General features: G+C 35.0%; 1 protein-coding gene across 4 annotated transcripts; it reads left to right on the forward strand.

The window, feature by feature from the left end:
- Positions 1-780: 780 nt before the first annotated feature.
- LOC125682390 (sex peptide receptor-like) lies at positions 781-26,597 on the forward strand. Of its 4 annotated transcripts, none has more exons than XM_048922930.2 (3): positions 781-1,080; positions 2,735-2,955; positions 25,035-26,597. In XM_048922930.2, exon 3 carries the CDS (start codon positions 25,163-25,165, stop codon positions 26,297-26,299), a length of 1,137 nt encoding a protein of 378 aa, XP_048778887.1. In that variant the 5' UTR covers positions 781-1,080; positions 2,735-2,955; positions 25,035-25,162; the 3' UTR covers positions 26,300-26,597. The 4 variants fall into 4 exon arrangements, with proteins under 4 accessions (XP_048778887.1, XP_056010563.1, XP_048778888.1 ...); XM_056154588.1 differs by having other exon boundaries at positions 2,735-2,870; XM_048922931.2 differs by having other exon boundaries at positions 789-1,080; positions 2,793-2,955.
- The last annotated feature ends 548 nt before the right edge of the window (positions 26,598-27,145 follow it).

Genomic DNA, 27,145 nt, shown 5'->3' on the forward strand with positions numbered 1-27,145 from the left:
TTCGAAATTACAAGAAAGGTATCGAATTTACGAAATAAGATCTCGAAATTGGGAGAAAATAACGAGATTTTGTCCTTGACACTGATCAGCTTTCGTAATTTTAGACCTGTTACAACACCAATATTTAACTAAAGGAATGGACCTATACATGTATATTCATGAGTTACTTGTTGCAGAATGAATAAACGATACAGTGATAGTAATGGATAACTAACTTTAATTTCCAAAAACATAATGTCACGCATCAATCAATTATTCCTGCAAGATTTAATTAACTGAAGAAAAAAAAATTGTTCAACTTTAAATAAAAGGATGTCTACATCATATTTACAATCATATTCAAATGTGTATGCGAAATCCAAATCGTAAATATTTATTTTATCTTAAAGTTTAGAGGTATGCTTACCTATGGCTACTGAATATATATACAACTTAACGACAAATTGGTATATCTACACACGTCTGACTTCCTAAAAATTAATGGTGTATACCAAAATAGCATATAATCTACAAAAATTACTGATGGATGCCCAAATAGCACATTATGTACAAATATTAATGATAGACGCCCAAATAACATATAATCTACAAAAATTACTGATCGAGACCAAACTTGCATTCAGTACACAAAATAATGTTGCAATTAAATAGTTGACAAAACATTGACAAATACGACGGAAGAGTTGTTTCCAAAGATATGAATAGGATCTAATTTCACTTAATTTTTCCATAACTGAACAATACTAAGACAGAACGGGACAGATAACGGGATCCCAATAGATCCAAACGTCTCGGACCTGAATGCAGTGCGCATGCTATAATAAAATTTCCAGATTGTTTACATATGAATATGTTGATGAAGGCGTATTATTAAATTGACTGTTTTGCCATTAACTCCGGAGTACTTGTGTGATAGAGGATGCTTTAACTTAAGTGAGCAGCGAGCCCTGGGTTTGATAGATGAAAGCTTTTTGATGTTCACAGAGACGAAGTGAGCGCTTCGCTCATTGATTCTGTAGTGAAATAATCCACGATAACAGTAATATTCACACTCTCGGAGATCTTTTCTAACAATTTCAGGTAAGTGTTTCTCACCAATTTTTTTCTGGAGAAATAATATTTTTTTCATAGATATTTTAAATACCCATATATGTTCTATACTGTGGAGCTTCCCAAACATTTCATTTTTATACAAGGACATATATATCTGTAATGAAATTATTTTTTTCTAGATTAATGAGCAATTTGTTAATGACCCTACATCCCTTCCCACAATGCTATGCAGCATTAAGTATTTGAGTAATCTTTAGCAGAAGTAAAGAATAATTCTTACTTCCCTCTCAAACGGGTTAGGAGATGTTCTCCAGTTTCGGATTCGATAGTCAGTCAGGTAAGATCGAGAAAACCAAGGCCTCTAGCCACATCTAGGGGTCCTCTGTTTTGGCCTTGTGTACGTGACCTTTCAAAACAAAATAGCGAATACTTCATGTTGTTGTTGAATATTGATATTCTAAACATTTTTAGGGAGTGGTGGGTATCTATTTAATCAACATTATTATCATTACAGTGGGCACGGTTTTAAGGTGAACTAAATTGATTCATTTAGAATGTAAAGAAAAAGTAGTTAAAAACGGAAGTTACTAAAGAATATGAAAACCTAACTGTGAAACATGAAATATCTTGGATTAAGTATAAGCAATCCAACACCAATCAGAACATGACAGAAATAGAGCGCGTACCATCATTGGACGAAATGAGCAAAACACCATTGTATAAGGGTATGGATTTATGTGTTAACGTTATTTTGGAATCTACAACGCAGTTCCCATAGTAATCACGCAGTGGGTACATCCTATCCTTTTGTCACGTGCATTTAATTGTCACTTAAAAAACGATCAAATTAGGATTTGATCTCGTATACATGAAACAAAGAGACAATATAACCCTTCCAATGTAGTTTTACTACGATAGAGTCCGAGGAGGTTCAACTCATTGAAATGCATTCCACCGTGCAATTTTATTATCAAGTGTCTTTGAGAATAACACACCAGAGAAATTTTATTTGGATGAAAAGTGCAATATGTGTACAATACTAATTTTAAATCAAAATTTTTACTTTATTTGGGCAAAACACTGCAATTTTAGTAAATAGCTTAAGCCCTTGCAGAATTCGAACCCGCAATCTACATTTCAGCAGTCGACACGTTAACCGACTGAGTTACCTAGCTAGGCTATTAGATTTAATAGGAATATACGAATATTGCTGATATCAATATTTTCATTTATGTTTTAAAAGGAAGTCAGCCATTATGACGATGTAGTACACCTCCTTAAAGACACTTCCTACAAACAATTTTTCTACTTCCTTTTGAAGAGTTCCAATTTTAATTTTTTTTGAAAAATATTGAGTATGTTTGAAAGTTTCGTTACTATAGAGTATTTACCAACAATGATGCACCTAGAGCAACTATAGCCATTGTGTGAAAAGGGTTCATGCGATTACAGTTTGTTTCTATACGGGAAAGGTCTGAAAACAAATACCCAGTAAACACCGACTTAATTAAGTTTTTACTGTTGCTATTTTTACATGTTCTGCATATTTATTCACATTTTGCACAGAGATATTTGAAAACAGTTCGATTTGTTTGTAGCAAGTGTCTTTAATTCAAAAATCAATTCAAGCAATAGTAGTATATACATCTATACTATACATTTATCCATCTATGAAATACAGATGAAAAAATGCGACGAAATGTTTGCACAGTGCTGGGCATATGTAATCTCGATAACAGGAAGTAGACAAATCGGGAATATGAGAATAAGTCGCAGACCAGAAGGAAGATAAACAACAAAATCAAGAAACAATGAAGGTGCCATTATGTATGACGAACGGAAGGACAGACAGACGGACCGAATGATTGACGAACGGACGGAAGGACAGACGAACGGACGAAGGTAAATCAGTATACACCTTTTTTCTACAGGGCAGGATATAAATACCAATTAATGGACTTTGTCTTATGCTAAGTATTCGGGCAATACTTTTTTGATGTACCAAAAATGAAATTGACTGTTTATTTTGTCGTATTGAAACCAAAATATCATCGCTACATCACTTACACATTAAGCAGCACTACGACCACTGTACCCTAGAAGGAATCTGCTTTAATACTCACATTTAATTCCCGGGATTGAACAAACGAACATTAATTGCAATCGCAAGACGAACATTCTTTTAACGATGCATCAACCCTCACTATGAAAAATATTCCTAATTTTGCAGGCATAACAACCCTCATTGTTTAAACTAATTTTGTTCTAAAAAGAAAAAAAAAGTAACCGACACATCATTTCTCACTCATTGACAGTATGCAGCATCCTATAAGTTTGTATTACAAACTCCAAATAGAATTCGTGATGTTGAAGAATTTTGTACAAGTCTATATATGGCAATGACGTGAAAGCTAAAGAGATAAGTGACAATGATATATGAAGAAGATTAACAACATAACCCAACAGTCTGGTCCATGTCAGTTTTCGTCCCCTAATTAGCATTCTCTTCGGGGACTGATAGCACTAAAACCTAATTCAATAAAACTGTTTTCCAGTTAGTATTAAAGAAGCATTGCAGCTAGGACAAGTCAGTTAATTCATAGCATCTACATTAGCCAATGTAACCGAATGGTCATAGGTTCGAACCCTGCTCATAGCATGACCGTGTTCAACACAAGACAGTGTGTCTTTGCCAAATGCTTTTAGAAATGAAAGTCGCAGGTATTTCGGATCTGACCTTAAAAACTAAGGTACCGTGTCACGACAGGCATTCGTAAGTAACAACCCCCCCCCCCCCCCCCCCAAACAAACCCACCCATGCCGATAGTACTGTCCTCAGCGACATGCATTGGGTTGGCAACGTTTTGATAGTAGTGATTGGTTGTTTGTTAGTTTGTTTTACGTTCCGTCGAGAATTTTTCACTGATATGGAGACGTCACCAGTGTTGGTAATTTAGGCCAATGTTCGGCACTTGTGGCCTTTGAACAAGCTAAGAGGGATATTTATCGTGCCACACCTGCTGTGACATGGGACCTCGGTTTCTGCGGTCACATCCGAGGGACCGTCCCTTTTAGTTCGCCTCTCACGACATTCATGGCGGTACTGAGGACCTATTCTAACTCTGATCCCCACAGGAAGACTTGGATGGTACTAGTGTTATGTCTAGTATTGTATTTAGCAGTACGTATCTTCCGGACCGTAAGTACGTCACTGTCACATGGTAAATTTTGTATTGTATAATATGACAGTGATTTAGCATTCTCAGCATATTTTAGGAAAGTGTTTTAGAAACAGATTTATGAATAAATGAGTGAGTAAAGTGTTTTTTGTCGATACAAACGTGTGCTAAAAAAATAAATGATGATTTATTGTTTGTTTCTCTGGTTAATAACGCCCTTCTGCTAACATAAACAACCATTAGGCATGTGACAAGATAAGATGAAAAGAAAATGTTTGGTTCCAGTGCACCATGATCTCACCAATAAGTCATGCTGAATGGTACAGATAACACATAATTCCTGATAAATGATTTCTAAATCAAATATTCTATACACACTGGAGAAATAAAATACTGGTTATCTTAATTCTATTACAAGACTAAAATTTGTCGTTGCATACAACTATGAAATTAATCTGTCTTTAATATTGATGCTTATTCAGTGGGGATCCGGGTTAGAATAGGTCCCCAGTACGCCCTTGCTTGTCGTAAGAGGCGACTAAATGGGACGGTCCTTCGGATGAGACCGCAAAAACCGAGGTCCCGTGTCGCAGCGGGTGTGGCACAATAAAGATCCCTCCCTGTTCGATGGCCTTAGGCGCCGAGCATAGGCCTAAATTTTGCAGCCCTTCACCGGTAGTGGTGACGTCTCCATATGAGTGATATGAGTAAGGGTTCCGCAAAGCGGGACACCCTCACGCGTCATATATAGTTAGTGTCAGAACAATAAATTTTGGAATTTTCATTTCAGTGACCTTGGCCCTAAACTTCGAAACCAGTAGGAACCAATATACTGGTGTAAGATATAGCATCCTTTAACAAATACACACTAATCTATAGGGAGTCACCTGACTTATCATATCCCTTCTTGAAACCAATTTATTAAAGGTTTCATTCCTGAAAGTTTAATATACGTGTTAGTTTGTCTGTTTTACGCTCCTTTGAGAATTTTCCATTGATATGAAGGCGTCACCAGGTTAAGTACCACAAATATGGACCTATGCTTAGCGTTCAGGGCCGTAGCAGTTCAGGAGTCGTATGCATAAAAATTCTTAAGTCCTTAAGCATATACTTAAGTATGAATTTCTTGCTTAGCAGGTTGAGATTTTACTTAGCATATTGATTAGCAGATTGCACAAAACTTCTTAACTCTTAAGTATATGCTTATTTATGCTTAATGTTAAGCATGGTCTTTACTTGTAATAATAATAATAATAATAATAAGACCTTTATTTAACCAGGATTACATATTTAGCGATAACGCTAGTTTTCAATATGGTCCTGCATATAACATACATACAGACAGATATTAGTAAAATAAACACAGATTAAAAGAAGTAGAATACATATAAACTTAAGAAATAATTATGAATGTAAGATAAATAGAATACAAAATGAAGCTTAAAAAGTATGGTGATACTTGTCTTAAGTTCTTAAGCATATTGCTTAGCAAGAACAAAATGGCTGACAGAAAACAGAGAACATTCAAACCACGAATTAATCCCTTAGAATCAATGACAGCAGCAGAACTGCAGCACAGATTTAGATTTGATCAGGAAGGAATTGAATTTATAACACGTCAGATTTAATTCAAAATGACATTATGCCTTTGACCAACAGAAATACCACTGATACTTATATTGTTGGTACCAATAACACTCCCAACTGCTTCTGCTAATGGCGTTAAAGGCTTTCCCGCTGGTCCACCGCCTACAAAATTAAACAAAATACGCTGGTGCCAAAACAAGTAATGATAAATAATGTAGTATAATTCTAATGTTATTTATTACAATTGTTTTGATTGGACAAAAACAAATCTAATCGTGAATTTACACATCAATAAATCCAAAAACGCTATGCATACGTACATGTACTCGCCTGAAAACAAATAACACAGTCCGGGAAAACTATTCAAATTTTTTCAATTGATAATACAGGGAATCAAACATTTTTTTTGTTTGAAGAATTCATTATGTGTAAATTCTGGACATTTTACAAACAAACTTATAAGGATCTATTCATGACCGGAAGAGGGAGGGGGGGGGGGGGGACAAAGGGACATAACCTTTGAATAATATTACGTCATTTCAGTCAATGACGATGCATATTTCGACATTTTGTTTACTGTGTATAACTTTGTGCAGACTGCGATATTCGAATTTGTTGAGGATTTGATTGTTGAATACAGAAACAACATATGACATTGGGCCTATTTGGATACATACTCGATGGTACGGTAAGATAACATACAATTAGGCTACCCTCGAGTGCCTAGGTCTAGGAAGTTTATGGAACCTATAAGATCTATTTATTTATAAATGCGATAGTAAAGAAATATAGTTGATCATCAGCACATTACGGGGAATGGATTTAGTGCCTGTCTTGTTCGTGTATAGTATAGATTTAATATATATTCGTTTACCCGTTTGGTTCACACTACGTCGTGCGTCTGCCAGCTCTGCTTTCCCTTTCATCTGTTTATTGTGCCATTTCTTCTCAACCTCCTCCACCGTTCGCTTGGTGGAGGAAGAGGCATTGATGGCATCTGTGATTTTCCTCCAAATCTCCCGTTTCTTTAATGTTACGACTCGTAACCCCCGTTCCGAATTTAGCTCGAAGGATACTTTTATGTTCCTCTACACACTTGCTTAAAACAAGCATTCATCTGCTGTCCAATTCGGTTTTCTTTTCTTAGTTGTCTGTAATGACTGACTCTCAACACCTTCTCTTTCTGCCATATTTTCAAGGATCAATGCAGATGCAGACGATAAAATCGGATATAACGTCATATAAAACGACATTTGATTTTTGGTCTATCTATTTTATTAATCTTGCATAACACAAAAAATGAAAGTATTTCATCATTTATTAGCGATACAAGAGAGACTTATCAAGAAAATGTTCAACTCCATGCAATCTGTGTTTACGGTAAAGTGAAAGCGGAAATGACGTTTGACATAGCAACGATAAACTTAAGCAGATTGCGATGTACTTAGCTAACAACAACTAAGCATGTTGTTTAGAGGTTTTATGCAACGGAACTTAAGAATCTTACTTAGCTAAGTATATACTTAAGAAATTTAAGTATATACTTAAGAAAATTCTTAGAATTTTTATGCATACGACTCCAGCATTCTTTAACGTGCCAACGCCTGCTACAATAGGGGACCTCCGTATCTAATCAAAATTTGAAATACCCTGGACTCTGATTTCTAAATGTCGAGAGTTTGACGAAGGAGCAGTCGCTACCTATTTTTTAAGGGTTATTTACGTCCTAAGTTTGACGCGGCCATGGCATGAGTGGGGTTCGAGCTCACGACCTCCCGGTTACAGAGCGAACGTTCGAACCACAGGGCTCCCACGCCGAAAACTCTTATCATACTAAAGTTTGGTGCCAACACTAAATACAAAAAGTTAATATCGCGTCACTATTTTAGTTCCTGTGGGGATCCGGGTTAGAATAGGTCCTCAGTACCCCCTTGCTTGTCGTAAGAGGCGACTAAATGGGGCGGTCCTTCGGATGAGACCGCAATAACCGAGGTCCCGTGTCACAGCAGTTGTGGCACGATAAAGATCCCTCCCTGCTCAATGGCCATAAGCGCCGAGCATGGACCTAAATTTTGCAGCCCTTCACCGGCAGTGGTGACGTCTCCATATGAGTGAAACATTCTCGTGAGGGACGTTAAACAATATTCAATCAATCAATCCACTTGACATTACTTGACAATCCCTCTGAAATCACGATGCTTTCTTTGAAAAAATAAGGATCCGGACGGTCCATATGCGTATTAAGTACTTCCAAATACCATTGTTTGGAGGAAAGTACTGTGTCACAGGTTTTGACTTATGACATTTGAGCAGTGGAAGGAAAAATACCGTTCAGTGAATATTCTGTGAAATGACGCCGATCTACGCCATTGTTACATCAGCAAAAGAAGATTAAAAAAATAAAGTCTCCCAAACGTTTGGAAACATATTGTATTTGCTCAGTTCTTATCTATTATTCGTCCGCTATATTTTGTTCTTATTTCTCGCGCCTAAAATATTCGCGTCAGTTCTCCGTAAATGATGTATGGAAGTATTTAATACTCAAATATATGATAGTTCAATGTATCTAGTTGTGCAGAAATGGTTTTGTTTTCAGATAGAAGGGGGTATTTTGGGGCACTGTAAATGGGGGTGGGGTCTAACAAATAACTGTGTTGGTAAAAGTTCAATTCCATTTTTCAACAGATGCATGTATAAAAAGATTTTAAAAACTTGTGCAATGAATCAATAGGTTGAATTTAAAATCATGGGCTGGATCAGCAAACTTGCTTGGTTTCAAGATGCAGGTTTATGTCTGCAATTTGAATTCTTTGTCTACGTTTTCGTATAAAATGAGATGCTCATAAAAAACCTCTTTGAAAAACAATCTCTACAGGTTAAATTGAATTCAGAGGGAGGGGGCTCAGCAGACTCAAAATTACCACGGATTCCATCAGATGATCACCTATAATTTTGAATGATATGAACGTGTTCGAATTCCATCTCATTTTGCAGAATATATACACTATAATATGCTCACTTTGGAATAACACTTGTAAGAACTGGGAGATAATGAAATCTGTTGGCTTTTAAAGAAAAAAGATATAAAAACTTTAAACAAAATGTGATATACTGACTTAAATTTATCAACAACAAAAATAATCTGTCCTCAAGCACCTACATGTATATGAGACAAATGAATTTTAATCTAATACACTATTAAAATGGAACCATTCATATTACATAAAGCATTCATGATTCCTCTTTTAGTGACCATAGATTCTACACTTCTCCTTGAAAACATATAGGAACTAAAAATATGTCGGTAAAGTACCATACCTGTAAGTTTGACAAAAATTCGGTTGAATTTTAAAAAAAACAACTTGCATTTCAGCGGCCTTGTCCTTTGATTTGTAACCTTGAACACCAATAGGAATAGGAACCAAGGACATTTTAAAACACATGTACATACAATGTAGTTATAATATCAAACATATGAACTAATTATCACAGAATTTTCATTTTCGTACCCTTGACTTTTCATCTGTAACAGTCTCGTGGAGATCCGGGTTTGAATAGGTACTCAGTACCCCTTGCTTGTCGTAAGAGGCGGCTAAATGGGGGTGGTCCTTCGGATGAGATCCTAAAAAGCGAGGTCCCATGTCACAGCAGGTGTGGCACAATAAAGGTCCCTCCCTGCTCAAAGGCCGTATTTAAGCGCCGAACATATGCCCAAATTTTGCAGCCCTTCACCGGCAATGGTGGCGTCTCCAGAGAGGGGCGTTAAAATATACAATCAATCAATGATTTGTAACCATTAGGAACCAAAGTCGTTATGCATTGTACCGTTCCAGCCAGTTTGGAATCAATCTCGTAAGAAAAGTGGCTTGAATCTTGTAGACATTGGTCACACGCATGAACGAACAAACGAACGAATGGACAAGTAATTGATGAATGCATTGAGTACAAAAAGGCATGGTATGATAATCAAAATAAAATGATCAAGATGGTCGATCGAATAATGAATGTTATCACCCCCATCTCACTCAATGAGGGTATATTTAACTGTAAATTAATTAATCTCTTGAGTGTTACTCAGATTAGTGGAATTCATATACAATTATATTACACAAATATTACTTTAACAAATGACACTGAAAGTAGCGGTGATCCACTTTCTGTGTAAGATTTAATAAAGTTACTACGACAGTCGGTGTGCTGATTATCAGATCGGTAGCCTGGTTACGGATTCGATTTTGTATTTTAATTAAAACTGATCCTCTAGGAATCAAATATGTCATAATTGTAAATTTTGACAGAACTGAGTAATGATATACAATGTAGCTTGTATTTTATGGATTCGACAGCCACTTTTTTCTTTTTTCCTCTACCAAAGGGAATTCAATATTGTTTCTATGTAAATCGCTCACGTTTCTCACTTGTATCTTTGCAACAGCATCCGGATTCTCATCATTCAATAGATTTTGGATATGATAATTCCATTTCGAAGTTAGTGATCCGACAAGACCTATGTTCTTCTTTCCTTAAGCTATCGTGACTTGTCAGGAGAGGGGGCAATACTTGTGTTTGTTACGGGTCAAAGGAAAGCTATCTGTTAAGCCCACCTGGTGCATCCTGTACCTCTGATGCTAAATCTTACAATCTCCTCAGTGGCACTGCATCAAGAAACTGCGTTTTATTCTCAATTTATTTAATTTCCACAACACATGTACAATTCGTTGTCAGCGTGCAGCAATTCACTAGGTAATCAAATAAAAACCTTTCCGTGTCTACCAAATGCAACCATACGATTAACAAGGCTCACCTTCATTTTCCTGTTTTTGAAACATTGATGCCTGTTGTCGGTATTGAGTCTGTTATTCATAATCCTTCAAATCTACCAATTTAATACTTATATCACGGTTAAATCTTTTCTGATGTTGTCAAAATATTTACAAACTCGTGTTTTAGAATCTTACGATCCAATCACTGAAATTTTGTTCTGGGGAGGAAAATGCTTGTTCTTTTTCTAAACACGCGGTATTTCATGTAATTGATGATAGCGAAACCTGTAGCTGACCTCAGCAAAACATATCTTTCGCCTTGGCATTCATTTAATAACAACCTGAGGGGAATAATATATACTTAATCATATTTGCAGCAATGTAAAATTGCGCAAGTAATACCTAAACTGATTGGATTCGACGATTCATTGCGCTATGTAAGCAGCGACTTAGACTTCAATAAACATATATTTTGAGTTTCAAAGCAAGCAGATAGAATTATAATATATCTTTTGTGGCCATGATGAAAGATTTCCCACTTTTTAACCAACTGTTTGGAAGCTTACATCAGCACGGTATTCGGTAGATGAATACCTGCATTGGAAATATATCCTGTACAGATATGCATAATTTTTGCTGCTGTTTTTATTGTATTAAATTTCTTGATATGAACACTGTGACCCGCAAGGGACCTTTCAACTAGACTTAGAAGCCTTTACTCATAATAAAGATAAACTGCGTCACAGATGTAAATGAAAATGTGAAGATAAAATTTGATTAATCCCATAAATCCTATAAAGAATACATTGTGCAAGATTTAGAGTAGGACAAGCACGGACCTCTTGAAACACCAGAGGTGGGATCTGGTCCCTAGGAGGTGTAAGCATTTCCTGTTGACCGGTCACATCCGCCGTGATCCCTCTATTTTGATCAAGTAAACGGAGTAATACATAGTCAAAATCAAAGAATGGTCTAACATTTGGTATGAATCACGTCAGACAGCATTTGACCCAATGTTAGGTTGTATTGGCAAACTAGATCATTATAACGACCGTAGGCTTTGCGGAATGCTGACTTTAAGCGAGATTGTTGAAACCCCTGTAACATCAACTACTTTGAAAGTATTACATTTGACATGTTCTTTATTTAGCGGAGATGAAGTTTATGTTTGTTTAGCTTTGATTTGATTTAATTTTTTTGCAACGATACATAAGTTACACCATAACAATAGACAATTTGTAATGTACTTGATTTAGCGGAAATTCTCTTTCGCTAAAGGCGTTAACAAAGAATACATCACCAAATGTAATATGTTTACAGTAATTTGTCAGTAATATGCCTCGGTTTGAAAATTAATCATACACAGAACAAGCTCTCGCGTATCGAATTATATGAGAGATTTTCGTTCGTCAACACTTTCTAAGGCGTTCGATAACTTTAAAAGTGTCCTTAGGAATGTTTATACATTTACACGTGATACTTGGATTAAGCAAAGGGAGACCCCATTTTGATTTTCAGATTCATCGGCTTTGTCAGTACGGAATTATGGGACATATAATCCATACAGGTACAGTGTAATATGTGTCATATTAAACAGTATTTTGTTCGATGTTAAAGTTTTGTGACTTTGTGAACTATGAAAAATAATATGATTTGACAATTTCGACAAATTATATATGTGTATCAAAGGAATACTGATCTACTCAATGTAAGGAGAAAAACGATGATTTTCTAATGCATATTTATGGAGCAATGACGTTAATGGTGGATGTGCGCAAGCGCACGAAAAAAATACTATTAGAAACACCATGGGAATGGGGGTTTCATTTACAGTATGTAGTTGTATTGAATAGTGATTTCATGTTAAACATGGCATTTAACTCCCTCCCCATTGCTCAAAGTGGTTCTCTCTACCTTGTTTCCGTCTGACTGTCTCTTATCGCTGAATTTGTCGGGTCAACCACGCTTTCTCGTCACCTTGTAATTTGTTGACTTTAGAAATTTCGCGTGCAACGTCACGTGATCTTGAAGATTTCGAAATGGTGCATTCACTATTCGACTCGGAGAATGCATGATTAAATAGGAAATAAGCTTGATTACTTTTTAATCTGATGGAGTTAAATTGCATAAAGTGTATAACTTATATACCTTGATATAAAGCACGTGTTTTAGCTCACCTGAGCTGAAAGCTCAAGTGAGCTTTTCTGATCACCTGTTGTCTGTCCGTCTGTCTGTAAATTTTTACATTTTCGACTTCTTCTCCAGAACCACAGGGCCAATTTCAACCAAACTTCGCCAAAAGCATCCTTGGGTAAAGGGCTTTCAAGTTTGTTCAAATTAAGGGCCATGTCCCTTTCAAAGGGAAGATAATCTCAAACATGCAAAAATATGGTGGGGTCATTTAAAAATCTTCTTCTCTAGAACCACTGGGCCAGAAAAGCTGAGCTTTACATGAAAGCTTTCTCACAAAGTGCAGATTTAAGTTTATTAAAATAGTCCCCGTGGGTAGGGTGGGGCCACAAGGGGGATCAAAGTTTTACATACAAATATATAGGGAAAGTCTTTAAAAATCTTCGTCTCAAAAACTACTGGGCCAAGAAAGTGGAAATTTACATGAAAGCTTCCTAACTTAGTACATATTGAAGTTTCTTCAAATCATGGCCCCCAAGGATAGGATGGGGCCGCAATAGGGGGTCAAAGTTTTACATACAAATATATAGGGAAAATCATTAAAAATCTTCTTCTGAAAAATCACTAGGCCAGAAAAGTTTACATTCACATGAAAGCTTCCCGACATAGTCCACACTTTAATTCTGAAAAAACCATGTCCCCGGGGGTAGGTTGGGGTCACAATAGGGGATCAAAGTTTTACATGCGAATATATAGGAAGAATCTTTAAATATGAGCCAAGGTGACTTAGGTGAGCGATGTGGCCCATAGACCTCTTGTTTAATCCTACAATAATGTCCAAAGATTACGCATACATGTATACAACTTTAAACATTAATATTATAGATAACTGCACTTTCTATGGCACGCAATTACTTGAGATTATATGAGAAGCTTTCCCTAAATTGTATACGTAATGCTCTGATTTAGCAGAGGAAGACCCCTTTCAATTTTCAGATTTCTGTCTGTTCGTCCATCCGTCCGTCAGCACTTTCTACGGCACGTGACAGCGTAAGTTTTTTTTTGGCATCTGCCCTTCCGCCCATCCGCCACGCACCTTTTGCGAGGCCCTTTCTGACCTGTCAGTTTTTTAATTTGTCGTTAACGTCTGTGTTCATTAAAATATAAGGAATAGATGCCCAGATTGTAGTTTAATGGAAGGGATGTATTAAAAAATGGAAGCATGGGCCAATTTTGCATGATCATGTAAATTACTTCAGACTTCCACAGTTTTCTTACTCCCGTAATAAAAACAAAGTAGATATTCATTCCTGATTAATTGGTTGACTTTGTTGAGCGGAGTGGAGTTGCATTATAGAATAGAGTTTTTGATTTATTTCATAGTGTGTGACCTCTACGCAAACTTCACTCATCAAGCTTCGCCGTGGAACTTCGTGTCCATTCCGGTGAAAATCAATCTTTAAGTGTGAAATTCAATTATTATGTCCAGTGTCTATATAGATTATTTTTCTAAACGTTCATCAATTCTAAGGAGCTTTGTTGAAAACAATATCAAACTTGCTAGAAGATTCCATAAAATATTTTAGAAAATTTAATTCAGCGTCAATATATCTTCAAACTTTGCATATACAATGCATACAACATACTTATGTCAACATATGTACAAAAATCAAATGTAGCAGAAAGACATTCACCTCTCTCTCTCTCTCTCTCTCTCTCTCTCTCTCTCTCTCTCTCTCTCATATGTTCTGGGTGAACATCTTTCAATGCGAATCCTGTTTTCTAACATTATTCAAAGAGGATACGAACTTTACAAAGCTAACAAAACTTATTTAAATCATAATGTTCTGCATGAGTCGAATTACAAAAATCTACCCTTCTTGCATGCATCATATCTGATTTTAAGGAACATAAAAATGACAACCAATGAGTCAAAATCATGGAAATCAGGACATCGCTTATCCTTCTGTACACTGAAAGAATACCAGAAACACTTCCTGTACACGTCTATAATTATATGGAGGATTCGAGTTCAACTGTATGAATGGACGTGAATCAACACAGAGTATCATACCAGATAACTGAGAATCAGATCAGCTGCTAAACTTTTTAAAATTATTTCCAAGAAAACACGCCGGAATTGTAATCTGGCATATTCTATCTGAAAATGGAAACTAACGAAACAATTTTGAATACATTATAATAAACATATTATTTGAAGAATAAACTATCAAAATGACATTCTTAAATGCAGGTGTTTAGAAATTCAAGTGCGGTTGATAATTTTCAAATCAGCTGCTAAACTGTTTATCATTTTAAACTATTTCCAAGGAAACACACCTGCCCATAATTGAATGAAAGTTAAAGAAAGTAAATCTTTTTAAAACATTTAAAAAATCATCATCAGGATATTTTGTATATGTATTTCATAGTCTGTAGCATATTCAAACCAAAATAACTTATTTTCATAGATTTTTCTATTTAAATATCTTACACATTGCCAGTCCGGGGAGAACTTCTTACTAACACTTCGTATAAAACCGTGAATTAGTTATATCTCATTAACAATGCATCAAAAGGAAATGTTTAATTACGGCAATTATGACTTATCTGTAAATATTTTTAGAAATCTTCTATTCAGAACTTTTATACACGTACTTGTTATTAGTCCAAACCCTTTCTAACACAGATAGATCGCTCCTGCTTTTGATAATGATATTGAGAAACTTAGATGAAATTTGTAATCTTAGTTTTTGTTGCAAAATGATAGTGCACATGAATACGAGAGTTGGATAAAATTTTATCACTTTGAAATGTAATGACACATGAAAAGTTTATACAGATATTTTGAAAATAAGATTAAAGTCGAAGGATAGACATAATATTTAAAGCACATGAATGTGAATATTCTTCAGAAGGTAGATATTTTAGATCTATGTGTATTGCTTGTTTCAATAAATGAAAGACTGTCAGTTTTGTGTTCCTAACGGACACTCGGTACAAACAATCGAACATTTCCGTCATAAAATAAGGAATAAATAACAAAACATGTAAAAATAGCAATATTATAAACTCAGTTAAGTTAAATTGATTAAATCATTAGAGTTTTTCAGAGCTTTCCCGTATAGAGTTACTTTGTAATCGCTTGGTTTTACAAATTGGCTAAAAAATTACACCAGGTGCATCATGGTAAATAAGTGGCAATGGATACTATACAGTAAAGAGACTTTCTTTATCTCCATCTTCAACTTCCCATATTTATGTAGCAATATTCCATTATCACCTGCATATGGTGTTTATATATCTCAACTGATTCGATATGCAAGAGCTTGTTCTGCGTATAGTCAGTTTTTAAATCGAGGTAAGCTACTGGCAAACAAGTTGATGGTACAGGGGTTTCAACAGTCTCGATTGAAGTCAGCATTTCGCAAATTCTATGGTCGTTATAACGATCTACTTCGTCAGTACAACCTCGCATTGGGTCAAATGCTATCTGACGTGTTTCATACCGATTGTTAAGCCGTTCTTGGCACACTGATTTTGACTGCGGATAACTCCGTTTACCTGATCAGGATATATGGCTCACGGCGGGTGTGATCGGTCAACAGGGGATGCTTACTCCTCCTAGGCACCTGATCCCACCTCTGGTGTGTCCAGGGGTCCGTGTTCGCCCAACTATCTATTTTGTATTGCTTATAGGAGTTATGAGATTGATCACTGTTCGTTATCTTCACCTTACTTTCAAACATTCCCAGATTTTGTAAAAATTGGAACTCTTCAAAAGAAGTAGAAAAATTGTTCGTAACAATCAATATATGTTGTATCATTATATAAAAATGTTTCTCTTATTACAATTAATGCAAATACATCAGCCAATGAGTTAAATCTGATGTTGGTTCACTTAATTAAGGAGTACCACGCCAAAATTCCCAAGAAATGGAACAGCTTTTCTAGATGCTTCAAAAGAGAAATGATGCGTAAAAACTTTCCATATCGATAATCGAGAGCATGTCAGACATGCTTTTTAGAAATAAAAAATAGAAATTAAAAGTAGTGCTTTTCTTCTTTTATGTTCCTTCTCGCTAAAAACCAATTCTATCAGATGTTGTATTTCCTGGACATTTTAGCATTATTTCTTTATGTAATTTTCATCAGTTAGATGAACAAATGTTCTTGAGTTCATGAAATAAAGGCAACCATATTTATGTCTTAAAATGCTGAGAAAGGTCACCGCAGCTAGTTTTTGCTGTATCATATTATATATAAACATAAAGCAAATTGAGTATGAAAAATGTCATTTATTCAAATGACGAACTAGATAACAAACTACTAACAAGGGGATCAGACTCACAAACAATCCACTGAAAATGTCACTGAAATGGAGAAAGAAAATAAACAATGACAAAATAATTCAATATGTCTGATCCCCCAAATTTATCTATAAAAGTCTACATCAACTATATAAAAAAAAAAAACAACCCCTTACTAAGATGCAGCAAAAAGATGACACATCAAAAAATTGTCGTTTCACGTATATACAGTTTTGTATTCATGATTGCTCTATATTAATTAGGGCAAATTTAAGATATGCTCTTATTGTATTGTATGTACCATTTTGGGTTGTTCTCATTTTCCTTGTGACAGGTGTAACATATATTTTATATAGGACAATACTGCTACATGTATATTGTTTTTACTGACATTGGCATTTGTAATAAATGCTCTTTTTCAATTCAAATTATGTTGCTATTATCTATTGGCAAAAAACAGAGCAAAGTATACTCTGGTAGAAAGATTTGAAGGAAAAACACAGTCTATGGTATAAAACAGAAACGATGGTATAATCACGTATAACATTTGATAATGATATGCTGAAGAATGTTAGAAACTGAACTAGAACATGTGGAGGAAATTGGGTCAGTTTGTCTTAGGGGGACTTTAACAGTGGCGTAATGATGTTGTACTACATGTAGTATATGGAATAAATGAGAGTACACCTACCTAAAATGTTGGATACATTACACTAAAGTAATAAATGACATGTGTAGTTTGACCTTGAATTAAGGCATTCGATACACAATACTGCACTTTTTCATATTTAAGAATCATGTCAACGTGGTCAATTGTAAAATTAAATTAAATTTAAAGTAAGACACAAATTATTTCCGCCTGATCAAAGTGAAAAGAGGTTGGGTTTCATCAGAGTTTGACTTTTGACAGGAAATAAATATTGTTTTACGTATATATTTTTTTAAAAGTCTTTTACATGATGAACACATTTTCCTTAGGAATCAATTATAAAGAAATCATAAACGTACTAGTATATAAAAAATTTCAAGCATGCAATTTAATTCTGCTTCATTCGCGACCATTTCCAAATCGTGGAAATTGAATTCGGGTAAATCTGTATTTAAAATAAAATTTCTCCCTTTATTTCATAGCACTGGTAAGATAATACTTGCATTGTGGTGAACTGTTTTCCGCGATATGGGTTATTAATATGTAAATTAAAAAAAACCATTCGATAGTTTGAAAGCGATACTTGAATCAAAATACATTACCACCCGTCCATGACAAAGGTCCTCCGAATAGTGCGTAATTTTCAGCAGTTTCAATGGAAGTTGGAAAACAACTTTAAAAATAGGAAGCTGCGAGGAATAGAAAGTATTACACGTATTCGCCAAAACAAAATCAAAGTGCGCGTTCAAAAGAGTTCCTCTTCCTTTGAGTAGGAGTGGAAATGTCCAAACGAGTTGAAATGGTGGAATCTGAGGACAAACGGTAGATCATAGAAATTATGTCGCGGAAAAATCTTTGACGGATTTAACGAAAAATTTCGTGAATATAGCCATTTTCAAATAATACTGTTCTCATATATCGCAAAAATACTGGTAGATTAAAAGTAAATCTTATGCATAATTGTAGTAATTCTACAAGCGGCGCAAATGCTGAGATGAGTCAAATGACTATCAATATTGTCAAATATAATTCAGCCCTCATTTTATGCATATACAGTATCTCAACAGAAACACATGCCACTTTTGCTCCTTCTATTCAATATAAGACTGCGTGACACAAGAATAAATTCTAAAGAGAGAAATGGGGAAGTGAAGGGCTAATTGATGTGCAGAATTGACCGCCGATCCATTCCTTTTCATGATTTCCTGGCTGTTGTGTTGAGAGCGGATCTTATCTCAGAAGCTATAGACAATCACTCACCACCTGAAGTACACGTATTGGTGACAAATGACTTGTCCTTGCCAACAATAGTAAACTCGCCTGAGCTGAAAGCTCACGTGATCTCTAATTTTTTAATTAAATTTCCTCCGCTGTCTGTCTGTCGACTTTTCACATTTTCGACCACAAGGCCATTTTTGACCCAACTTTGTACAAAATATCCTTAGTTGAAGGAGATTCAAGTTTGCTCAAATGAAGAGTTGATCATAACTCTGTTCAAGGGGAGATGATTGGGTTGTACATGTAGTGAATATAGGATGGGGTCTTTAAAGAAATTTCTAGACCACTTGACAAGAAAAATCGAAACTTGTATAAAACATACAAGAGATAAATTACGATCTCTTGCTTCAGGATGGAGCTATAATTGTTGATTAAAGTTTACCTAGAACATATACGGGGAAAAAAAACCTGCAACTGCGTTTTTCTCCAAAATTTAGTTTTCGTATGTTTTCCCTGTAGATGTGAGTGATGTAAATAAAGTCCTGATTTATGTTGATTATAGAGTAAGTTTTGGTTTGTCTTAAGTAGTTTTTATCAAATATATATCCATTGTATAATATATTTTTATGACTTTACTGATAATTCTATTTAGAGCTAAAGGTTTCACAATAATGTATGGAGCGCAATCTTTGACATGATAAAACTAGGCAAATGATAACATTTCAGGAATTAAACCACATACCATTTCAAGACACAGCGGTATCGATTAAATTTTAGGTGTTAAACCTTATCTTTGAGGGACTGTTACCACAATTTGGAATGAGAATAAAAATAAGTTACAATTCTAAAAAAAAAAAAAAAAAAAAAAAAAAGGTATCATGTGTGTGTGAACATGGTATGCAAACTTTATTTTAGAATTAGCGTTATACATGTACATTGTCTCATTAATGAAGAAATACTTGCATGCTGATTTGCATTGTTAGTATGTAGAAAATTCCCAATACTGTACATTTTCTTATTCTGGAAGCCGTTTCTCATTCATCTCTTTTCACTTTTGCGCAGTCATAACATGCTATCTCTGAGAATCAATGATGGTCCTCTACTCGTTCAATATCTATATCTCTCCATAAAGGAACACCTGCTTTGTATGGAAAGTTATTCGGAGCATAAACATTTATATCTTTTATTTGACAAAATATAAGAAATCTATGTTTTAAAGATTTATTCATGCAGAGCTGTGCAAATCAGATATAAAAAGGTGCGAAATAATCACCTACTGGAATGTTATATTTTCACACCAAAGTAAATTGTGCATAGAACGCGATTATGTATTGCTTTTGATTTCATTAGAAATGGGCGTTCCTATCTAAGAGTAAATCTTATCATATTAACACCATATAGATATATATAATATCTCAATTCAGTATCTTTCTCAGTCGTTGTTATCGGTAAGTCATCTTTAGCAACACCTGGCTGTCTCTCAAAAGGTAAGCCGTACATGATATATCTCTAATTTTGTTAGTTTGACATGTTTACTATTTTTATGTGTAATATTACCTTTTTTATCTGCTACATAGGGATAATGTGTATTTATATTCGAATTTAATCTGAGGATTTGCAGACAAAGAGATGCAAATAAGATATTTTGAATAATGGTAGTAGTACTTAATAATGATGATAAGAGTTTTCTTTATATATTATCTGTAACGAAAATACACCAGATATTTCTGTACTAAACAATTGTATAACGTCACAAAACCCTCTATCAGCATACTATCATGAAAACATTCGAGATTTTAAGGCTCCATGACGAGACCAGATTATCACTAGAACTTAAAGCCGCTGAACACGCACAATTAGTCCTTGTGAAATGTTTTAATGGATGCAATAGCGTCCCTGAAAAAGGAGAAAAAAGTTTAAATCAAGACAATAAATCATGATTGTTGGAATGATTGCCACATTCCTGATCATGTCTACCAGATATTCTCGATTTCCAGGAAGGTCCTAGACATTAACAGCAATTTTCAAGTCGTAAAAAAATCCTCAAAGTAGCATTAGCCTTAAACTGGAAAAACCAAAAAGGCCCTTAATTGCATAAATATACCAAACTGGTGTATCTGCTGGTCAAATGTATTGTTATTAATCTTTCGAATAAAAAAGGCCCAAGGAGAAGTATGTACTTCAACAGAAAGAATTCAACTGGTCGTATTGAGCCAATCGGGTCTCTCTCTCTCTCTCTCTCTCTCTCTCTCTCGACCTCTCTGGGGTGTTGCCAGGATTGTTTCCTTTTCAAGTTCTGCTAATGGCCGCATCTCTTCCTCTACAAATTGTTACCGTTTGAAATGTCATAAATACTATCATGAATAAAAGTTCGTTTGCTGAATGGCAGTTCTATTTTCGACTAAATAGGACGTGTACATTCTTCCAAGTGGTAGATTTGGATCATTGAGACACTGATCGAGGGCACTGTCAATTTAACTTTCCTGCCAATCCTCATCAAATGTTATCAATTATGTGTTGCTTGATGCAAATCAGTTTGCTAACACTATGTCGCTGTATATTGTTGGTATTCATGTTTACAATGTGAAGTGTACGTAAAATGCAACAAGGTATCTAACGTCTGCGTAAAGGTTGCTATAAATGAAAATCCTTGTAGAAGAAATTTTTTGTTAACTTATGAAAGTTATTGATATAAATCTCTGTGAACTGACATTACGTCCATTACTATCTGTCAACTTGATTCTCCTCCTTTACAAATCGATAATTCACTTAATGTGACAGATTCCACACGTTCCGCGATACTGTCCAAGTTTTTTGTTGCATTCTCAAATTGTTCTTCATTAAAAGATATGTAAAATGACCTGGCATGTACTTAGATGGCACGAACAGCAATACAAGACTAATAGAAATCAAGTACTCTCATGAAAAAAGACTTGTCATGTTTGACGGGTCGACATTGCTCCATCAATTTTATAGCCTGTAATTTGCTGTCACATCCGGGGCTCTCCTACAACCACAGCACCGCCGCGGACTAATGAAGGCGCTGTAGAACATTTCCTTTATGTTCACCAAAATTGTCAATAAATGATTGTGTCATTCTGATATAGTTTTACTGCTTTGATTCAATTGGAAACACCTCTGGTATTGATTTTTAATGAGTTAAAATGGTTGGAGACATTGATATTGTAGATAGACTTTGACATAAAGCATTTTATTGCAGTATCATGTAAATTAATTGGACAGAGACAAATGATTCTCGTTATTTTCTCTGAGGATTAGGGCTTGGTGCCGCAAGACATAATCTGTTACTTGACAAGTGAAAAGAGTTTTTGTAAGTAACGGAATCTCCAAGTTAGAGGGAATTTTAATTCAGGAATATGGCCCGTTGTTAATGACACATCTAGCTAAATGCACGTACTTTTCCAATAAAAATAAAACAGAATCAGTGAAGGGCATTATATCTTTTCTATCCGTGGCAACTGTTTATTGCTGCTGAACAATTTCACATTTCGTCTAATTACACGTTCCTTTGGCTTTAAAATAAAATTGCTACGAACTATTTCATATGTTATCCGTTAATGCAACTTAAACCATTCGTTAACAATTTGGAATATTTTTATTTCAAACTGCTTTGTGATGGTAAATTATAAACAGAGCCGAGCATTTTAATGATAGGTGAGCACAGGGGGTTTTTACAAGAGTAATTGCCAATTTATATGTTCAAACATCAGGATACTAAGGCCCGTCTTTCGGTCGGACTCACCAGGGATGCTCACTTTGAAGCTATCCATCCACCTTATCGGAAGCACATAACATTTTTCCTGAGAATCAATTTAGTTTTTAGCTATCAATCTGCGGTATCGTTTAATATAAATGCTTTGATATATACAATGTATAGAGAGAGAGAGAGAGAGAGAGAGAGAGAGAGAGAGAGAGAGAGAGAGATTTACAAAATGTATATAAATCAGAATTACTGAGCACTATATATCTACCATTATATTTGAAATAAATTATTTCATTCTAGAATAATTTGATTTACAATAACTCGCATTTTAAGTACCTTTGTCTAGTTTTTTTTTAAACCAAGTTGACCCTCTATGTACTAACAAAAAAAAACTTCATAACAACAGAGTAGTGTATCCTTATTTTAAAAAAAGCCATCCATAGTATATTCATCATAGGGTAGTCCTTTGTGTTCCAGGATAAAATTCTAAGATTACTCCATTATTAAGTGATATAATTATATGAGTATAGCTAAGGCAGCAAACTTTGTTTACGTATATTATATTCTAACGAAGCCTTTAGATTGCAAATAACCCAATTACTCAATGATTAATTCATAGTACAATCCTAATAACCCAATGATTAATTCACAGTACAATCCTAATAACACAATGATTAATTCATAGTACAATCCTAATAACCCAATGATTAATTCCCAAATACAATCCTAATAACCCAATGATTAATTCCCAAATACAATCCTAATAACCCAATGATTAATTCACAGTACAATCCTAATAACCCAATGATTAATTCCCAAATACAATCCTAATAACCCAATGATTAATTCCCAAATACAATCCTAATAACCCAATGATTAATTCACAGTATAATCCTAATAACCCAATGATTAATTCACAGTATAATCCTAATAACCCAATGATTAATTCCCAAATACAATCCTAATAACCCAATGATTAATTCACTGTATAATCCCAATAACACAATGATTAATTCACAGTACAATCCTAATAACCCAATGATTAATTCACAGTATAATCCTAATAACCCAATGATTAATTCCCAAATACAATCCTAATAACCCAATGATTAATTCATAGTACAATCCTAATAACCCAATGATTAATTCCCAAATACAATCCTAATAACCCAATGATTAATTCACAGTATAATCCTAATAACCCAATGATTAATTCATAGTACAATCCTAACAACCCAATGATTAATTCCCAAATACAATCCTAATAACCCAATGATTAATTCACAGTATAATCCTAATAACCCAATGATTAATTCACAGTACAATCGAAATAACTAAATGATTAATTCAAAGTGCAATCCAAGGGCAGATTACTCTAAGCAAAAAACAAACAAACAAAAAACCCAAAACAATATTCCATCTTTCTTTGGGAAAATAATTGTAGTCTCGGGCTCACCATTATTTTTAATTTCAACAAGAATTACTGTATACGTTTGAGTACCTTGATATTGAGTAAATCTTACAGTTTTTTAAGCTTCTAATCTATTGAAAAGGTACACATTTTGAAACTGCTTTGACAAACTGTGCACCTGGACAGCATGCGCGAAACACCGGAAATGTTATTGGGGCATCATCAAAGATTCTAAGTTTGATATATCTCTTACATAGAATTACATCGTGTTGTACCCCTTCACTCTTTCTGTCATTGGAAGGAGGTCGAACATTTCCTATTGCGATGTCAAACGATCAAACCCAGACAATTTACCACAGGCCAGTGTATGTACTAGATGGCTTGGTAGTTACTGAATGCAGACCCATAAGATGTAAAAATAATAAACTATTTTAGGATCAAACAGCAAAATTGGTATTAAGGAAATTAAGTAAACTGCCAATTGAAATTCAATTTACTGAACGATTATCCTACCAGAAAGATTGTAAAAGATTAACTGTATTTTGCAGGATATTTTTTCGCGTCCGAATGGAGGCGTTTGCGTTATTCAAAATGAGATATGATACACTAGCTTTTAAATGGAAAATGCATCTTATTGACAATGTAACCGTACATTGGGCAAATGTTGTAGTTTACACTTTCATCAATTTATGAAATAATTACCCCACTTTTGGCATTTCCTTGTCTTTCGAGAAATAAAACAGTTAGAACCTCTTTATTTTGATAATAAAGGGTTAAGTACTTGATTCACATTCAGCCGTTTGCCAAAAAGCACCTTAATTTGATTGTATAAATGTGTCAGGAAATCAAATCAATGATGGCATGCTGTTTTTCATTTATTCACTGAAAGGAATTTATTAGATGTCCTAATTTCGTTTTTAATCGGCCTTATGTTTTATTGTACCTCCAGACATGATATTAACTAGCATGTAAAATGTATATACTGACAAAACGCATTTATATGCTTTTAGGAAATCGTGACGTCATCATTAAGGAGAACACGGTGGACAAGAGATGTAGGCAATTCGTGTCTAAAATCATCAGCTAGAGAAGCAGCATAAAACATCTTTGGGAACATTGACGAAAGACTATCGGCAACATGGCAGACACAGAAGAACCATTTTTCTCCAACATGACGCTTCCTTTCCACATCTCTTTTGTGTATCCTATCCCTCAGGCATTCTACCTTAACGGCTTCGTGTCTCCCATATTAGTATTTTTCACATTGGTGACAAATGCTTTTGTAGTTCTTATTCTACTACGACGACACATGCGCTCACCGACAAACGCGATCTTGGCTGCCATGGCAATATCCGACACGTTCACTGGGGTTTCTCCGCTTCCTGTCTTCATCCATTTCTTCTCTCTCGAAAACTACCACGACTTTGTCGAATATCACTGGTGTTACCTGTACAAGTTTCTTGGCGAGCTTATTCCAACTATATTTCATACAGCCTCGATCTGGCTTACGGTTGCGTTGGCCATTCAGCGGTATATTTATATCTGCCATACAGCAACAGCTCGACGATTTTGCACCATTCGAAACGTCGTACTTGCATCGATCATCATTTATGTTTTGGCTATTCTGTCCCAAATCACGCGTTTCTTTGATTTTAAATTCATTCCCTTCCCCATACCTGCATTTGAGTCGCCGAATAAAACACTGGTATCGTGTATTGAGCAAATCAATTCGTGGACAAGTCAAAATGAAGATTTATATTTCAACCTTTACTTTTGGTTCAGGGTAATTTTCATCCACTTCGTCCCATGCACCATTCTTGTGGTGATAAACTCCATATTGATTTGGACTCTTCGAACAGCCCAAAGACGAAGAATGCAGCTTTTAAAACAAAACAAGAAAAGTGAGTTGATGAAACTAAAGGATAGCAACTGCACAACCCTGATGTTAGTCTCTGTTGTGGGACTCTTTTTGCTTGTCGAGCTACCATTGGGGGTTATCATGATTCTGCATCTCATCCAAAATAACTTTGATCTTGACATCATGTCCATCCAGACATTCAGATTATTAACATTGATTTCCAACACCTTTATTTTGCTGTCCTATCCGCTGAATTTTTTCATTTACTGTGGAATGAGTAGACAGTTTCGAGAAACGTTCATGAAAATGTTCTCCAAATTGCCCATGCCGACTCACCGAGAATGTTCGCATTACGCATCGGTGCCTACAGAAAACGGTAGGACCAACGCCGAGACGACCAGGGAAACGATGCTGTAACTGATAGTTGAGAAATCTGATGTGATCTGAGAGTACATTATCAAAAATATCAACAGCATTTGTCAAAATCTTGTTATGTGCACATTGCAGTTTTGTTTATTGTCTTATATTATTTAGAGTGGAAATATATGTAAATGTTTACACTGAGAGGACATGCTGCGCACGATAGTTGTTACAATGTAACTACATTGAATTAGGAACGTGACTTGATATTCATTGTTATGTCTAGTGCACGGTGTTTAAGCATTACTTGTTACAATGTAGTCCATATTGTAAATAAATCCATGCAAATCACAAATATGTATTGTCTTCCTGTCATTTCAGTGACTTGATTTCCGAGTGGTATTTATAGTATTTCTTTTCGAAAGTAACTTAATTGGAACATGTTCGATTGTCAACGACAGCTACACGTACATTTATATTGGAATGTAAGCGTCATCATAAGAGATTCACAATATTTACTCAATAAAGGAATCTTAATCAATGTTAACAGGAAGCACAGTGACTGGCTACATAAGTATCACATGTTCACTATTATCATTGGTGAAAGGCCGACTACTCCATTTGATCTTTACGATTTCCATCACCAATTACCTTCCTTAGGTCTACCAAAGGAACCGATAATTTTGTCTGTAATAATAATAGTATTGGTATATATGTCCGTAATGATAATAGGATGGGTATATAACATACCGCCCCCTATTAGGGGGTGTTATGGTGTAACCCATAATATTATTATTACAGACAACAATTCCGGTTCCTGTGGGTCTACCAATGTACTAGTATGCAAACTGTGCATCACACACATTTATTATATAGCTAATAATTCTTTAATAAAAAATGTTA

The sequence above is a fragment of the Ostrea edulis genome, chromosome 2, assembly GCF_947568905.1.
Source record: "Ostrea edulis chromosome 2, xbOstEdul1.1, whole genome shotgun sequence".
In the NCBI taxonomy this organism is placed as follows: domain Eukaryota; kingdom Metazoa; phylum Mollusca; class Bivalvia; order Ostreida; family Ostreidae; genus Ostrea; species Ostrea edulis.

Bases quoted from the DNA above. Each gene is read 5' to 3' on its own strand.
- LOC125682390 (XM_048922930.2), top strand. From the start codon at position 25,163: ATGGCAGACACAGAAGAACCATTTTTCTCCAACATGACGCTTCCTTTC.